Consider the following 18,809-nt stretch of genomic DNA (forward strand, 5'->3'; position numbering starts at 1 on the left):
ACAACCATTCTTTGCAACGTAGGAGCTTGCAATCCGTAAGTTGACCGCCACAACCCTGCAATTAAGCGTGAGTTTTTAAGTATGTATATGTACGATAATTTTGCAAGAACACACAAGCTTACCGGCAGCAAAATTATTATTGTGAATTGCTTTTGTGGCCACCACCTTCCCAAACATGCCTTGTTGATATCTAAACATAGGCAAGTCTACATTAAGAGCAAGATTTTTCTTATCATCATCTCCTTGATAAAACATTTCAATAACACCCATGAAGCCAGTCATGATTTCTACATCTCCAAAGATTGATGTATCCACATAGCTATAAAGAGGATTCAAGAGGTATGCCGCCATGTGCAATGGAGAATCAAGCCTTCCATGCATCTTGCTTTCCATGGCTCCAATGATCACATTATAGTCTCTTTCTGAATTTCCCACAGCAAGCTTGATGACCTTCTTTACCTCTAAAAGTTCTCCATACATAGAGGCCATCGATGTACCATCACTATCGGCCAAGTGAAGAAATTTCACCAATGGCTCAAAAATATTGATGCAAAGAGCAACATTATTCCAAAAGCCCCTACTCATTATTGTGGCATATGCTGACTTTCCTTTCCTTGACCCTGTGTGCTTGCATTGTTCCCAAGCCTCACTACAAGACATTTCTCTTAGTTGCTTTTTCTTAGCAAGCAAACTTTGCAAGGTAAGAAATACGGAAGCGAATCTTGTCACACCCGGCCTAACAATATCTCTTTTTTTGTATGAATTCTCATCAAGGAGAATGTGGCATGATGCGAATATATAAAAATTGTCATTTCTTTGGGTTTAGTGATTGTAGGAGAGAATTGTTTCAACTTGCCAATTGCTTCTACCATTAAGTTGAGGGTGTGAGTTCCACATGAAGTCCAGAATATGTTTGGCCTTTTCTCCTTTAATATCTCCTTTGCTCCCATGTTATTAGAAGCATTATCCGTGACTACTTGCACAAAATTTTCGGGGCCCATTTTCTCAATGCACTCATCCACGTAACTAAATATATATGCACTTGTGCGTGCATCGGCAGAAGTCTCTTTTGATTCTATAAAGGAAGTCCCTAACTTGCAATGCACACACAAGTTCATAATGCTCCTCCTTTTCTTGTCCGTCCAAGCATCGGTCATGATAGAGCACCCTGTTTGCACCCTCTCTAGTTAATGTGGATTCAACGAATCCTTACTTCTTTGTACCTCCTCCAACAACATTATTCCCTTAAATATATATTGGGAAGGTTGCTTCCAATTTGGACCATAGCGACCAAGAGCCTCACAAAATTTCTTGAAGTCATCATCAACGATACTATTGAAAGGAATATTTCTCTTGTACATCCATCTTCCCAAATATTGCCCCACCTTATAGGTTCTCTCCTTGTCAATAGCGTCATTTATATTTTGTTGCCTCTTTGTCATAGAGATGGAAGGATCAATTGGGTTCACAAAATTATCCAAAGACCATGTCTTCTTCGGTGCACTAACATTAAAACTAGTTTCATCAACCTCTTCTACCTCATCTCCATCTTTTTCAATGGTGACCTCCTCTCTTAGCTCTTGCTCACGTTGAGCCTTAGCCACCTTCTTAGACTTTGCTTCGTCAAGAGACTTCTTACACTTCTCTTGCTGCTCCTTTGTGGACTTGCCACAACTTGTCACCAGCCCTTTGATATGAGCAACATGACACTTGAGCCTATAAATCCCTCCACCCATTTGCTTTCCACACAATTTGCATTGTACTCTTTGTAAATTATTTGCATCAATCAAGCATCTAAATTCCCATCCTACGTCATCTGAATTTCTCTTAAGGACTCTAACTCTCTTAAGGACTCTAACATTTGCACTACTGCCGGTGCCCGTTATTCTTAGTTGCTTCCTCTTCCTATTTTCAAAACCCAAAGGGAGGCTCATAATCTTTGCTTACTTTCCTTCTCGTGATGAGTATTGAGTGTGGGTTGAGTACTGATCTATATAAATAGATGCAAATCACAATCTATTGGACTATACGATGGACAAGAATCACGATTAGCCATACTAATTACTAAAATAGTGTATATGTATGCTTCATTTGTCACACAGGTTGCGATAGGCAACAACACCAGCGTTGGATCTGCACCAAACCGCAAGAGGGTAGCTGGCAGAAGCGGCAATGGCAAGCAACATGTTCTCCCCCCAATTCTCCAAAACCTTTTAAGCTTCAATTTCATATCATTTTTTTGGGCTAGCTGAGTACATATTAGTACAATTTATTATCTCTATGTCGTGTTCTATATTTTTAGTATTTTTTTAGGTGGATCTAATAAGATTGAATATGATTTGAATCATTACTGGTATTGAAAGATAAGTGTATCGTGTTCTCCTAATTTCTAAGTTAAAGTTCACCCCGGCTATCTAAACTTGGGGTCCGCCCCTGCGTTGAGCCATGCACCACCGGCCGACCTGTCACCGGTACGTGGATCGCACCCGGACACGTCGCGGCCCCGCCCGGCCACGACCGCCTGCTCCATCGCCACCATGCACCCAAAGCGGAGACGTGCGGTTTATCCGACCCACCCTCGATCCCTCCTTCCCTCCTGTCAACTGGGCCCCACCGACCATCTCGGCAGATGCCGACGTGCCGTCCCTTCTCTCCGGGCGGGCGCGTCCCCCGCTGATCTATATATACGCCCCCACGAGCTCTCCCACTTCTCCCCGACATGTACTTGCTGCAGCAGTCGCAGTACAAACGCACACCACTACCTCGACTCTCCTCTGTTTCCGCTTGCTTGCCCTGTTTCTAGCTAGCCCGGAGGCCAGGACCCCTGCTCTCCGCTCGCTCGCGTGCCATACAGAGTCGACAGCCATGGTGGTGCTCGCCAACCCGCCTGTCGTCGACCAGATCCCCCTCCTGCGGTCCCCGGACCCCGGGGACTACTTCTCCGGCGTGCCGACCGTCGACCTCTCCAGCCCAGGCGCCGCGCGGGCCATCGTCAACGCCTGCGAGCGCTTCGGGTTCTTCAAGGCCCTCAACCACGGCGTGCCCGCGGCCACTATGGACAGGGCCGAGTCGGAGGCCGTCAGGTTCTTCGCGCAGGCGCAGGAAGATAAGGACCGCGCCGGCCCGGCCAACCCGTTTGGATACGGCAGCAAGCGGATCGGGCTCAATGGCGACATGGGGTGGCTCGAGTACCTCCTCCTCACCGTCGACTCCGCGTCGCTCTCTGACGCCTGCGCCGTCCCCTCGACCGCCGCGTTCCGGTGAGTACAACACTAAATGGATCGTCTCCACCGGCAGTGCAGGATAGCCGGTACAGTTATGTACGGCGACCGAGCTATTGAGCTTCTGAGGTGACACGGATTGACCTTTGTGATGCTGGTGTTTCGCAGGGGCGTGCTCAACGAGTACATCGCGGCGGTGCGGAAGGTGGCGGTGCGGGTGCTGGAGGCGATGGCGGAGGGGCTGGGCATTGCGCCCGCGGACGCGCTGAGCGCGATGGTGACAGGGGAAGGGAGCGACCAGGTGTTCCGCGTGAACCACTACCCGCCGTGCCCCGCGCTGGAGGGTCTCGGCTTCAGCGCCACCGGCTTCGGCGAGCACACCGACCCGCAGCTCATCTCTTTGCTCCGCTCCAACGGCACGTCCGGCCTGCAGATCGCGCTCGGCGACGGCGGGCAGTGGGTGTCCGTGCCCTCCGACCGCGACGCCTTCTTCGTCAACGTAGGAGACTCGTTGCAGGTGTGCGCTTTGACACGTGACACCAAATTTGTGTGGCCCTCTCAAATTTTCGCCCCTCTTCATTTATTATTTCCCTACATTAGTTACACTAAACTAGATTCTGCGATGATGTGGACTCGATTAAAATGTATTGCACGCTGTGTGAATAAGTCAACCGAAAGGCTAAACAAGGAATGCCGGACAGTCAGTTCCAGCGTTCAGCTCACATCATCATTAAAATAAGTGAACCATTTGCTCATCACCTCGGCAGCAGTAGAAACGATGGGCACGGAATGAACTGCCGCCACTCAGCACAGATTCAGTACAGAAACACAACTTCTCTTATGCATGAACTTCGTGCGATGGCAGCATGCCATCTGGTCGCTCATCAACGTGCACACCGTCGGAATAACACACACACACACACTCTGCATTTCGTTAACACCTTGGTCTGACAGACAGACAGTAATACATACTTGCTGGTTGTGTACACAGGTGCTGACCAATGGGAGGTTCAGGAGCGTGAAGCACAGGGTGGTGACCAACAGCCTCAAGTCTAGGGTTTCCTTCATCTACTTCGGAGGGCCACCACTGGCGCAGAGGATTGCACCGTTGCCGCAGCTGCTGGGGGAGGGCGAGCAGAGCCTGTACAAGGAGTTCACATGGGGCGAGTACAAGAAGGCTGCGTACAAATCGAGGCTCGGTGACAACAGACTGGCCCAGTTTGAGAAGTAGCAACAGAGCAGGGCCGCTCAGGCACCAACTTTACAAGACAGCCAGCCAGGCAGAGGCAGCTAAGCTAGCTGCCACTAGTAGCAAATGCCCGTCACACACCGTGAAGAGTTGGAGAGGAATTCAAGTTACTCTACTTGGAAGAGACAATGGAAAAGAAGATAAAGATGCAGATGTGTACAGCTGGGGAGCTAGCTAGATATTTGTTGTGGTGGGTGCACGGTTTCCGCAAGTGGCTAATGATATGTTGTGTGGTGGGGCCCCTTGCCTATTTCGGAATGCTGAGGACGAGCGATGAAGGGCTCGTTTGGGTGAACTCTCACTGGTACAAATTTTCTTAGAGAATTAATTCTGTGTGAAAAGAGATTTTATGGTTAATGATTTTTTAAATAAATTTTATGAAATAAATAATTCTATAAGGAAAGTGTATAACGGGAAGCTGATTTTTTTAGCTTCTAATATCTAATTTATTAAATAAAATCACTCTTACAGAATATGAAAACTGCAAATTATCGTTTGATAGAGCTCCCACTCATTTCACACTAGAATTTGGTCTAAAAGCTCTATCAAACAGTTTCAAACAACCACTATTAGCGTTAACCAAATATAGCATAGCGAAGGGACCCTTTCCTTTCTCCCTTTCACATTACCGTAGTAACTAACCTATTTAAGTTTAAGGGTCTGTTTGGAAGCCTAGTTTTAGGTAAAAACCGCTGTAAGTTACATGCCTTAAAAGTTTTGTGGGCTGTGCTAGAAATTAGTGTTTAGAAGCCTGGTCAGCACATTTCTTTTACCACCGCTTTCGGCCCAATCCGTCGAATGGAAAAAATCGTGTGTCAAGGTCTGGGAAAATACACGAGAAGTATCGGGCTCACTCCCATGCTGGTGCCCTTGGCGACGACTCGCTCCTGTTCTCGATGCCCTTGGCGGCGACTGAACTTTCGCAGCGACGGCGAGCCCTCCCCCACGGTAACCTCTCCTTTCCCCTCCCCACAGCAACCTCTCCCTCCCGCTCTCCCATGGCAACCTCTCCCTTCCCCTCCTCCTCTCTCTGCCGATCTGAAGGACCCGGCGCTCATGCATAGATCCTCTCCCACTACTCGCTAATGTTGATGCGTTCCCACACCAACAACAATCGCCTCCCATCACGCACTCGATCCGCTCGCTATTGTTGATGTGTTCCCACACCAACAGCGAAGCATCCATAGCCTAGTGATCCCATCGGTCAATTTTATACGCGGATTCATGCTCCGCCCTCCTTCCGCTCCCATTGCTTGTTGCTATTGCTCGATTTATATGGTTCTTGATCCATCTTTATACGTGGATTCCTGTCGGTGCTCGATTTCTGTGGTTCTTGATCCACTTTGTTCCGTTTCAGATGTGATTAGCAGAGTGGCTAATTTATGAGCTATGCGATTAGCACCGTGATGTTATCACATAAGAATTGATAGAGATTTGATAGGATGCTCACCACCCGTACACAATAGCAATGCTTGTTTTCATGAATAGCAATGCTTGGATGTTCTACTAATCATATGTGATTAATAGAAGATTGGATGAAAAATGCATTTTGATTTATTTGTTTTCCTGAATAGCAATGCTTCATTTTAAACTTGATCTTCTTGACTGTTGGTAGATACATTCAGAAAATATTTGAGGAAGATCTTACAATGTCTGAATCTGATTCTGAGGAAGAAGATGATGATGCTTGTCTTTCCAGCATTATACTTAGCTTCTACCAAAACCAAAATTCCTTGTCATACATCAAAGCTTAGTGGCGCAAAATATACTCGTGAATTTCTAGAGGGCCATAGGAGCCGATGTTTTACCAATCTTCGAATGGAGGCACGTATTTTCCAAGTAATTTTAGATTATCTTCGTTCAAAGAATCTTTTGAGAAGTACAAGAGGTGTTATTATTGAAGAGCAGCTTGCAATGTTCATGTACATGCTTGCATGAAATGCTAGTTTTTCAGCTCTATGTGATAGGTTTCAGCACAGCTGAGAAACCATACACAGTCATATTGGTGCATGCTTTGATGCAATCACCTCAATAACATTTGATTTTGTGAAGCCTCCATCAGCCGAGACTCACTAGAAAATATCATCCAATCCATATTTCGGGCCATACTTTTAGGTAGATGCCATATAGTTGTGCAGCTAGAAAATTCTGCCCTCTTATTTCATATCTCAATTGGTAATAGTTTTTTTTCCCTTGAAGAATTGTTTAGGTGCAATACATAGGACTCATGTTCTGATCTCAATAAATGGGAGTAAGGCAGCACCATATTGAAATAGAAAAGGATCTTTATCGCGAAATGTGGTGCTCGCATGTGACTTTGATTTGAATTTTACATATGTTTCAACTGATTGGGAAGGGTCTGCATCTGATGCAGGGGTCCTTAAATTTGCAATTAAATCTGGTTTTTAAGTGCCTAGAGGCAAGTACTATCTAGTTGATGAGGGCTACACAAATACTCCACACTTTCTTGCTCCTTACTGAGGAGTCCGGTACCATATTAAGGTTCAAGGGCAAAGCAATTATCGACCAAGGGATTACAATGAATTATTCAACCTTCGTCACGCCCGCCTTCGCAATCACATAGAGCGTGCTATTGACATTCTAAAGATGAGGTTTCCTGTATTGAAAGTCGCCACACACTATCTTATAGAGACTCAAGTTAAAATTTCAGCAGCTGCAGTCTTGTTGCATAGTATAATCCGAAGGCACAACGGTGATGAAGAGTGGTTGAGTAACCAGGAAACTCCAATTCACCCCCGCAAGTTTGTGGCTCTACCTACTGATAATGAGAGTTATAGAGATGATGGTGCATCATTGAGCAACCAAAGAAACGAGGGTAATGCTATGAGAGATGAAATTGCAAAGAGGATGTGGGTTGATTACGAGAAGACCAAGAGGCGGAGGCGGAGGGGACAATGATAATTTGGTGGCATGGCAATTTCTTCCACGTCCAAGTCTAAGGCCAAGTCAGCCTCATGGTTCAATGATGATTGATGAATCCTAGTGGCAGACTTAAGACTTTAAATGTGATATATTTATGTTTGTGTGATATGTGATCTGTAAGACTTTAATTGTGATATGTTTGTGTGTCTCTTAATATGTTCATGTATTCAATCTGTCTGTGTGATCTGATTAAGCCATGATATGTTGATCTGTTCATATACTTGGTCTGTTTTTGTGATCTTACTCTTAATTTTCATCTGTTTTGTGTGATCTAATGAAGCCATGAAGGTCTACTGATCTAAATATCTAATGAAGCCATGATATATTCATGTACTCAGTCTGTTTGTGTGATCTGACTCTTGATTGTGATCTATTTGTGTGATCTAATGAAGGCATGAAGGTTTACTGATCTGATCTGATCTGCTGGTCTGACATGAATTTTGATGAAAATTGAAAACTGAACCATAAAAACTAGTAATATTCTTAGCTATTAGCAGAGTTTAGTTGTTTATTTGCAATGTTGAGCTGAAAATGAATATATTATTCCAAGGAAGTAATATTCTTAGCTACATTCAGTATGTGCTTGGCACTTTGCAGTCAGATCTGCTGATTGTAAAACGTCTAGCCAGGTTTCTATTCATATAAAAGATGTATACATTCTAAATTCTCATATCTGATTGTTGATTCTACTCGTTATTTCTTGATTCTCATATCTAATGATGTCTCAAAGAGCAAGGTGGTTCTCAAAATATGAGAAAGCGCTAGTTGATTTACTCATTGAGTACATGCTTTCTAATTTTTGTGGTCAAAATGACTGGTGTACTGAAGGTTGGAATAGAATTGTGAAAGATTTCAATAGTCTTTGTTCAGATGCCAATTTTACTAAAGCTTAGATTCAAGACAAAGAGTCCCAATTGAAGAAGGACTACAAAGCAGTCAAATCCATCTGCAAGCATAGTGGAGTCTCTTGGAATCAGACCGTGTCTATGATTAACACAACATCTGAAATCTGTGATGAAATCATAGAAGTAAGATTGCCTTTTATTTCAGAATTTTTTTAGAATTCTTGCCATTTTGTTACTTTATTATTGTTTTTTGTTGACATTTGCCCTAATAATGTTCTTTGACTGCTGGTTAGTGTTTTATGACTGCTAGACTGTTAGTTAGTGCTTTGTGACTACTAGTTAGTGTTTTGTGACTGTTGGTTAGTGTACTATAGTTTAATCAAATTGTGCACAAATATTACATATGTGTGCTGTTGAGGGGAAATGGACAAATGGATCATGCTTACTATGTTTCTTGGTTGAAATGTACGTATGTATGCTTACTATGTTTACTATGTTTTTGAACTGCAATGTACATATGTATACTTACTGTGTTTCAAATCCTATCAATTGAAATGTTGAATGAAAATTGCTTGGTAAGAGATTACAATAGGGATTAGTAAGATTGAAATAATAGCTTTTTCATAGATTGTTTTGTATAATTTGTTTAGGAGGATTCAAAGTTGAGGAGGTATGAAAACAAAAGCTTCCCATTGTTTGATGCGCTGGACCTGTTGTATGAAGGTAAGTTATGCACATTTTCTAGTTAGCAATAATTTGTTGTAATGATGCTATTTTATGCTAATTGGATATCTTAATAGGACAATTTGTTGAAGGAAAGCATTACTTCACTTCTAGTAAACCTCATCATGCTGGAAGTAAACAGTCCGGAGGCATGGAGAAGACACTCTTAGATTTCACTAAGAAACATCCATGGGACACTGCAATCAATGTAGGAGCTCATGATAGTGAAGAATCGATTTATCCAACAAGAATGGATGACTTTGGTAGGCAAGATTTGGAGAGTGAGTCTTTACAATCTCAAGGGCAAGAGAAACAATCTCTGCAAGATTTGGAGATTGAGTAGCATGTACATGGTAAAGGACATAACAAAAGGGCGTTTCATCAAAGGATGGAAGACTTTGGAGGGAAAGGTGCAGAGATGGAAGATGACCATGATGAATCAATTGATCTTTCAAATGAAGATGACCATGCTACTTCAAGATCTGAGACTGCTAGATTAAATAGAGGAAGAATGAAGAAAAGTTCTAATACAAAGTCAGTGCCACCCATTGAAGAAACTATATTAGAATTTTTGAGTTTCAGTAAAGAGCAAGCAAGTGCCAAAAGACAGAGTAAAACGCAACAAAGAGAGCAAGAAAGAGATTACTCAATTACAAGATGCTTAGAGGTGTTAGATGAGATGGATGATGTGTTAGACGATACAAAGATCCTAGTTTCTGATGTCTTTAAGGATGCTATGAACTGTGAGCTTTTTCTAGGATATGCTCCAAGGCTCTGTGGTTTGTGGCTAAAGAAAGAAGTTGATAATCTTGGAACTCAATTGCCTAGATGTAAGTCCATTGCATTCCTTTCTTCTTTTTTTCCGTGATCTCTCAATAATAGCTTAATGCATATTTACAAATGTTTTCTGAATTTCTGCCAAATTGTAGATAATAGTTGAATGCTTATCTTGTAGATAATAGCTGCTTGATCACTTCATCATTTATTATCCGCAAGTGTTTCCTGAATTTCTGCCAACTTGTGTGTGTGTTTTATTAGAGTTTCTTAACTGCAGACTTGTGTGTGTGTTTTGAGTCATTAATGAACTGAACTAAAAAAAGCTCTTGTTGTATCTATAGCTTAACTACAAACTTGTGTGTATTGTTCTAAACTGAACAGAACTGGTTTTTTAGCTTGAATTACTTATCTCATTTTTTATCTGTGATGTTCATTTGTAGAGGAATCAACAAAACTTCATTTCGTCAGATCATCCAGTGAGATGGTGGTGTGATGTGAGGTGTGATGGACTTCCTGTTCTGAACTTTTTTCTGTTCCAGAGTTGTTAAGATAAACTGTTGTGTAACTAAAAACTGATGAGCTGTGAGCTTATAGAGTTGGTCCTATCTGATCAAATATATATGTTCAGTGGTGCATCTAAAATTGCATGGTTGGTGCATTCGAATATTGTTTCTAACGTGGTGCTTTTATATTCATAATTCTCTAATTCATCTTCAATTTGTATGTTAATATGCTACTACTAGTTCTTGCTACTGGTTAATTTGCTTGGTTCGATTACCAACACCATCATATATTAGGTGTTTGCATGGCTGTTGCATGGTTCTATAATTTGCTGCCAGCTGATACATTGTTTCCTCTTCAATCCGACAATGGATTACCCAAACACCAACTTATAGGGGAGAAAAAACATTCTATATTCCATGGGTTTCTTGTGCACAAGAAAATACAGCTGTAATTAAATTAAAGGGTAAAGAATTACAAGCCTTCCAAAAAGGCCCTAAGTTGAGTTTTAAAAATCTATCATTTATACAATAAAATTCAATAAAAAAATTATGTCCAATTTCCAGACCGAAGCCCAGACTTCCGCCCCTGAGTAGTACAATGTATAGGGAGCATTACTCAGTATTCCTTAAAGATAGTGGGTCTACCAGGTAAATAGGCTGTCATTCGTGCACGTATTGAAGGTGGCGCAGCAAGGTACGTACCGCGCCGTACGAGCCAGGCATTCTCCACCATCTCCGCGGAGAATGAAAAGGTTGGGGCCGGGCCGGGGGAGCGGAGGTGCGGGGAACCTCGCGCGCGGGACGGGACCGCATGGAGTCAGGACCCGGACAGCGATGCGCTCCAAAGTAATCGCTCGTACCGTCGTACGTGCCTGGCTGCTGCGCCCGGCCCTGGCCAATCGGAACTGCGGCGACCGGGCGCGCGCATGTGGCGGCACGAGATGCGGTTTTCGATTCGCGCGCGTACCACGACCCACAACGTTTTGCTACAATCGTACTATAGTTCATGCTCCGTGCTTCTCTCTAGCTGTGGATCGCTCGCTCGCTGGCTCGGCCAGCCGGCCGGGGACCCTTTTCCCTTCTGGGGTTTCTGGATTCGGAGGGGCTGTAAAACGGTAAGTTTGGATAGAGTAAAATCATGTCTGACTCGAAACTCACAGACAACTTGATTCAAATCCAAATTATCAAATATGTGAAAACTAGCATCCAAATCTACACCCGTCGAGATCAGGTGACATGAGAGGCCGGTACGGCCTGCTCTTGTCGGCGGCGAGCAGTGTTGAGTTGAGGAAGGGCAACAAAAAGCTTAACGCTAGGAAAGGAATCTGTTTGGGTTGGGAGGGCTTCTCGGTTGGTAGGTCTACTGGGAGCATGCCGACGGCGAGCATGGAGGCAAGGATGAATTTGCAGGCCAAGGACAAATTTGCACGTGTGAAAGATCAAGAGTACACAGGGAAGCTCATTGTGCTCTCGGTTCGGGCGGAGGAACTAGGACATGGCGACTCGTCGATGATATCGGAGTAGAGCCACTAGAATCGGGGAAGAACACCCTGGGGAGCTCGATCCGGTGGGGAAAACAGTGGAATCAGGCTGGGGAGAGTTGAGGAGAGTCACGGTGAGGCTAATCCGAGCTCAGGTAGCAGCGGTGCGACGAGGACTAGGCGATAGCAATGGCGGGGTGGATCTGGATCATCGGCATGGGATCGGAGGGTGGAGGTTGCGGCTCCGCTCGACACCTGGCTGTTTCTGGCGATATGAGGCCGCCAGGTGTGGGTGGGTGAGGGAGGAGGTGATGCGACATGCAGTGATTGGTGGAAATGGGGCGGTGGCCCCAGGAGTGGGTTTGTGGGTGGCTAAGAGTGTGATGTGTGAGCATGTGATCATACATCAATGGTTTTGTGCGACACTGCGTGGGGCTTAGAACCTAGAGTATCTGAACCCACAGGTCTAATTGTTAGCCCTAACTAAGGGGTTGTTTGGTTTTTGACTCCAAGAAGCTAAGTTAAATTTGGCAACATCTAGAAAATTTAGCTTCCATTTGGATTAAAGTTAAAATTGGTTGCGTTCTAAAAATTTTGGCCGGCCCGCTAAATTTTTTTATAGCAAGCTAATCAAGGTTCTAGTGTCCAAAATAATCGCCTCGATTTTTAACCGGTCAAAATTTTAACTCGGTCTCGAACCAAACCCTATTTCATTTGCCCTAAGTTTGGTATGACCTAAGTTTTGACATTACCAAATTTTAATTTGGCTTGTCGGAGTTGAAAACCAAACAGCCCCTATTGCCGCTGCCGCTAGCCCGGGCCTGTGACATGCTGGTCTTCTTATATCCACGTTTAATGAGCCACTGTTCCCATCCTTTCAAGCAAAGAGCCGGCCAACATTTTTGGATGACGAGTATATATGCAGTCGCTACATCATCGATCCCTAGCTACGTTTATGTCTCTTTGGGTGTGCGTTGCAGTCGATCTCGAGTTCCTTTGTCTATCTAGTTTCGACTAGTAACGTTTCGATGTATGGGCTTTGTATGTGCAGGCTAGTGCAGATCGAATATCGTACATCGATTCCTCGATCGTCAGGCCAAGCCGTTCGTCCTCCCGCTGGTGCCCCATGGACTAACCTAACCAAAACATTCAACCAACTCTCGGATCACCACTGGTCCTATACACAACGGGCACATGCGTGCATGGCTACACGTACCGCAGGCTTTACGTCCGGCCGGCGGACCGCGGGCCACAATCCATATGCAACCGTAATCTGTTTCTCCGTATCATGTACGTGACCATCTTCACTTTGACCGTAGCCTTGCAACGCCTGGTGCCACGTCGCGTGGGTTTCATTCGTCGTGCCGTCTCGATCGATCGGTCCATGCATGCATCATCTGTTACTTTGCGTGCAGACGCAGTGGGCAGCGGCTGCCCGGCCCGTGTGTCTCAGGGCTAATTAGCCCCCCTCGCACGTACGCGTACCGTCGTACGGGCCACGCGAACTCGTGGTCTCGTGCAGCTGCTGCTCCTGCATTCCCTCGTGCCTCGGTTCCCTTCTGACCCCGTGAGCAGGTTGGCCACTTGGGCCCTGCATGTTTTCGTGATCCAGGTGTTGGGCCTGCCTAGACCGGTCCAGCATTGCATCAACTTTCGCTTAGAGATAAGATGAGCATCGCACCAGAACTGGAGTTGTGAAATCCAGCCAAGGCCGGGCCAGCCTTTTTCTCGACGAGGGACCTGGCACGTCAGGGATCTGTGCTCGTTCTTGGCCCCTGGCCCCAACAAGCGGGACTGCTGCAACAGAAAGGGCAAAGTTTTCCTGTACCATCTCCCCTCCGCCAGGTCATGCATCCTTACCAAAGCTCATAATTAATGATGACACGATTTGCAGCGTAATCGTATGGTTGCCGTGTCAGCTGGGGTCTTGTTTGCCGCTAGTAGCGCGCGATTGGGGACACTGTTCGATTATAACACACTGAAAATGGTGAAGATGCATGTGTTCTCTGAACTGAAGCCTGATTGGCTGCCTCGTCAAAAGCTCGCCATATGGCAACACGCAGTGGAGGGAACAATGCTGCAACCAATAGAACGATCAAGATCCGGGCAGAGAATATTTTGTTTAAATATTCTGGATGGCCAAAAAAATCTCCCTGCCCAGCCAGGGATGCGAACGAACGTGCACAATATAATATGAGCTAAGTGGCACTAAGATTAGTAGTTCTAGGGGCTCTGAAAATTTAGGGCTCCGACGATTAGGGGGCTGTCCTAAGGGCCCTTCGCCGTCGCTGTCGGCTAGCTATTCGTCCTCCAACCCTTGCAGTCTATGGGAGAGCTAGTGCCGCCGCACTGCCTCCCTCTCGCGATGTCATCGTCGCCGTCCAGAGAAAGCATCGTCGATCGGATCTGTGCCGTCGCCGTCAGGTTACGACGCCGCCGTCACTGCCGCCTCTCTCCTCGGTGCCGTTTGGCTGCACGAAGAGGCACCCGACCGTGCAAATCCAGTTGTCTCCAGGCCGGATCCGGCCGTCCGCACTGCTAGTGTACGTGATGCACGCAGTGCTGTACCCGGGTGACTAGCGCGGCGGTGGGCCGTGGACGGCACCGCAGGAGAGTCTTCTTCGTGCTCACACCGGAGCGGCTCAAGGAGGCGCTGCTGCAGTTCTACCCGCTGAGTGGGCAGCTGCAGATCGACTGCAACGGCAAGGGTGCGCTCTTCGTCGACGACAGTACGTCTTCATCGCTGACGGTTCGATCCGCATCTGGTGCCACGGGTTCCGCCTCCCCACCCCCTAGCTGGATTGCGTCACCACCGCCGGCTAGGTTGTCGTCGCCACTGCCGTGGACGGGCGCACAGAGGCCCTTTCAGAGGTTCTAGAATCTTCCACCTCCATCGCCGCATGGGTTTAGAGTCATAGATTCGGTCTTGGCGGCTCTCAGAGCTTTCTGTTCTTGAGTTGTGCTCGGTGAGAGAGGGTGGACATGTGAGATGGAGTGAGCACAGCCGCCATCACTGACCAACGCAGGCCGCCACAGACATCTGTATCCGTTGCCCTGACGCATCTCTGAGATGCCGCCACTCTGGATCTGCCGCCCCGCTCGAGCCGCTGAGGACGGACCTTGAGGCTGAGATGGGTTTAAGGTAGATGTTATCGTTGTTTTGCACATTACCACAAAGTCGATTCCTGTCGAGATGTCTTCTGTTGCATTCATTGTTGGCACCCAGGTCATTGGGAGCGGCAATGACACTTTTGGTCTATTTCTCCTCCCGGCAAGCACACTCGCTCTCCATCACAACCAGCTCGGAGCTAGGCGTGGCATGGAAGCAGACTCGGCCTGCCACGACAGAGGGGGTGATAGGTGTGGATGCTGCTGCCATACCTTTTAGGGCTTGATCACATTGGATCTTCAATCCGAGCTTGCGCCTTCAGTGCAATCACTACGCCTCGAGCTCTAATAGTTATTTACAACCTATTTGGAGAAAGGGATGCGCCCTTTGAGAGACGAGTTTCTTTCTATTAAGCTATGGTTGGCGTGTGTGGCCAACCAATTGGAGAGCACATGCCTCCCAATGAGGACCCCTTTTTGTACCAACATGATTGGACTCTCTGGTCCTTGCTCTCTGGTTCGGCGCTCTTCAATCCCATCATTATTTTCTTCACTCGTGGATATTTATATGCCTCGTAAAGACTCTTTGTCTGCGACCATTACGGTCTTGGATGATCAAGAGCTTTACGCCATCAATAAGGTGGATGAGACACCAACCACCTTCGCAACGTAGAAACACCAGGAACTACTCATGAGTCAATCGCAGAAGCTCTAAGATCCGCCCACCCAGCAAACGTTGCTCCAGGTCGGCATCCATGTTGTCCCTTTGGACACCATCGCGGATGGTGTTGTCCAGTTGGCTACTAAGGAGTGGTTGGGTCCTAAGGCCAACCTTAGGTTGTAGCCTCAAGCTCCTGCCGCCAGGGTGGAAGATGGGCCAACCACAACTATTGTGGTCACGACTCCTTTAGATTGCGTTCAGCACAGATGGTTTTGTTCCTCTCTGCACTTGAGCCAGAGTCTCTGGAGTACTCTGTGACTACTCGTGGATTGAATTTCAGCATTTAGAGGCGGCGTCCCTGATTTTTGAACGACCGTCTGAAGCTTACCTCCTTTCGTTGGCAATCGCCCCTACCATGTCCGAGCCAGAAACTTTGGAATACAATTTGGACTTTCCTTTTGCGCCTATTCAGACTTCGCTGAGGAAACTAAATGTTTGCCTTTCGTGGGGGTCAAGGATCCCCTTGCTCTCCTCCACGACCTTTACTGTCGACGGCGATATTGGCAAGACGCAGGAAGAGGGCTTATGATAGGTTAGCAGTATGTCGAAATGATCGTCTTTCCTTGAAGTACATGGCTTGTTTTGATGGATCATCTCCACCACCACTGGTGGTGCTCTCTCGGATCATTTCGGTTACTGGCCTTCAAGATTATGTGTAGCTCAGGAGCAGTGTTGTTACAGTTTTCTTTCTATTGGATCTTTAGTCGCTTTAGCTATAGTTTATCATGTTGTCTCTGCGGTACTCTACGGCTACTTTAGCTGGTTCATAGTCCGTTATGATTATATAGTTTTTGCTTGAATTTTTCTTAATTTATCGAGCATCTCAGTCTATCAAACTTTCTTCTTGTTAATATAATTAATAGCCCTCCTACCAATTCGTTTCAAAAATAATATGGGCTACTACAAGAAAACCGATCGATCGGGGAAAATAAAGTAGTTTACTGCAACTGCAATTTAGGGCCCTTCTGCTTGTTGTTCATAGGCGATGTTGCAATTTAGTGTATAGCCCTCCCATTCTTACTGGTGCTAATTAAATCGTCTACCCGCAAGTTTGCTCGCTAGCAAGATGCATTGAGCTGGGCTCGGCTCCCCTGCCATTTCGTTTCGGGGTATTTTGGAAGAGCATTTGGTGTGACGCCCCCACCGCGCGAGCGAGCGCGCCATTGCGCTCGGAGCGCAGGGCAACGGCTATCGTTTTCGTTCCAAGCAAGCCGGAGCTTTTCGATCTTGCGCCTTGCAGCAGACGGCAGGCAATTCACGGCGCCGCTGCTCTGGCTCCTGGCGCGATCGCACGAGGGTCCGAGCACCACCACCGTGCCAAGTGAGGGTGACACCGCTTATTTGCTTATATATTTCTTTAACATAAATAATATCATAATCAAATGACCAGTCTTTTTAATGACAAATTATCAATTTATTCATTGAACAACCCACAACTCAGTCTTTGAGAATTGATCATATTCGTGTAACCGCAAATGACAGTTATTACCTCTGTTGGGAAGGAGACGTCACTCATTCACCATGTATATATCTCTCATTAATCAATGAAATGAATACACCAGATTCACTGTATTCTCTGGTCTATCGTCTCAATATCTTTATCGTCTAATTGTTCGACAATATGTTATCAGCAATATATGGTCTACAATTACGCATCGGCCACAATATAGAGAAGGAACAGAAGCACTAAGCGACATGCGTGCAAGGACAAACATTGAATAATTCGGCGATCACTGAGGATATTAGAAGAACGCGACTACACCAACTTTATCGCCGACGTTGTTTTCTGCATCGCGTACCTCGTCGTCATCATGGGTTCACGTGCCTCCAACCGACCCCGCTTCTCCCTTGGACCCTGCCTCACTCTAAGACGGACACCGCATAACAATAAGCATCACCATGGCATCGAACACAAGAAGAAGATTGCACTGTACATCCTCGCTACCTCCTCCTTGGTCGATGCTAATTTCACGACCTGTAGGTACACGGTCACGCCATCAATACGGCCACCGTCGTCTTCTGTTATCAGCAGCAGCAATTGTCGACACAGATCCTATCTGTAGGCGCCCGTCTGCACTCCAGCGGCTTCTGTTGAAAGTGTTGAGAACCGATCATTTTCATATAACCACAAATGAAAATTATTATTATGAGAAATTTTACGGTGCTTGAAAGTCACCACAGCCGTTCATTTAGATAAATTGAACAGCTAAGAAGGTGGAGGTACCTATTGAAAGGTACTTTAAGTTGTGGGTCGGTACCAAAAAGCTTAGATCAGGTACTTAGTTTAAGAAAAAGTTGTAGGGTAAATTAGTAATTTTGTAACTAAGATCCAATTAGACACAGGGGTAATTTAGTAATAGCACATATATGGTTATATCGATATATTTCGGTCTAGCTCTGTGTCTGTGTCGTTTCAGTAGCTAGGTAGCTCCCGATCCAGATCACCACGATGCGCGGGGTCGGTCGCTGCCGCCACCGCTGCCGCCGCGTACTCCGCCTCCTCCGCCTCCACCTCCTATCCCGTTCCTTCTCCGAACCCCTTCGCAGCCCGCACTGCCCTGCCGGCTCAGTTCTTGGACGGCCATGGACTAGGGCGTGCTGGTGTTGGCAAAGGGGATCGGCGTTGGCGTTGGCTTGTTCGCGAGCTTGCGCGCGTACGGGTGTGCGCTGGCATAGACGCCGCGGTAGGTGGTGCGCCGGGCGAGGAGATAAGACGCGCGCGTGTGGGGTCCTGCGTCGACATAGAGGAGGAGCTCCACCTCGACTTCGCACTCAAGCGGGAGCTCGAGGAGGACGACGAGGCAGCTGCGGTAGCCATGGAGGCGGAGGAGGCAGGGCGGGGAGACAGGGCTGTCGCCAAGGACGATGTCGAGAGGGAGGCGGACATGAGTGCTGGTGGCACTCGGACGATGTGGCGGCGGCGGAGGAGGCAGATGATGAGCAGGCTCGGGTTCATGTCTCAGCTCTGGGTCTACGCCCCCTCGGTACGTATGGGCCACTGCTCTCTGCGCTATGCACTTGTTTTCTCTAAATTTTGGAGCAATTGTGAGTGACAAATGAGCACATTGAACAACTGAACGGGTAACTACATTACACGTGAAACAAACAAAAATCTGTGAACAATTATGAGTGTCATTATATCATAAATCTTCAAGTTTTGAAACATTGCATAAGATTCATGAAAAGGAAGAAGCAATATTGCATATATATGAGTGTCATAGCATGAAATCATCCCCTC

The 18,809-nt window shown here is 46.4% G+C and overlaps 1 protein-coding gene across 1 annotated transcript; it reads left to right on the forward strand.

Moving 5' to 3' along the window:
• Window positions 1–2,724: 2,724 nt before the first annotated feature.
• Window positions 2,725–4,843, forward strand: LOC133921094 (gibberellin 2-beta-dioxygenase 3-like). Its single transcript, XM_062365835.1, has 3 exons — window positions 2,725–3,260; window positions 3,390–3,738; window positions 4,213–4,843. The coding sequence occupies exons 1-3, from the start codon at window positions 2,866–2,868 to the stop codon at window positions 4,450–4,452; spliced, it is 984 nt and encodes a 327-aa protein (XP_062221819.1). The 5' UTR covers window positions 2,725–2,865; the 3' UTR covers window positions 4,453–4,843.
• The last annotated feature ends 13,966 nt before the right edge of the window (window positions 4,844–18,809 follow it).

The sequence above is a fragment of the Phragmites australis genome, chromosome 1 (assembly GCF_958298935.1).
Source record: "Phragmites australis chromosome 1, lpPhrAust1.1, whole genome shotgun sequence".
NCBI classification, from domain to species: Eukaryota; Viridiplantae; Streptophyta; class Magnoliopsida; order Poales; family Poaceae; genus Phragmites; species Phragmites australis.

Excerpts from the sequence above, each read along its gene's own strand:
- LOC133921094 (XM_062365835.1), top strand. The coding sequence starts at position 2,866 with ATGGTGGTGCTCGCCAACCCGCCTGTCGTCGACCAGATCCCCCTCCTG. Across the intron at positions 3,261-3,389 it reads CCCTCGACCGCCGCGTTCCG|GGGCGTGCTCAACGAGTACA; the intron begins GTGAGTACAACA and ends GGTGTTTCGCAG. Across the intron at positions 3,739-4,212 it reads ACGTAGGAGACTCGTTGCAG|GTGCTGACCAATGGGAGGTT; the intron begins GTGTGCGCTTTG and ends TTGTGTACACAG.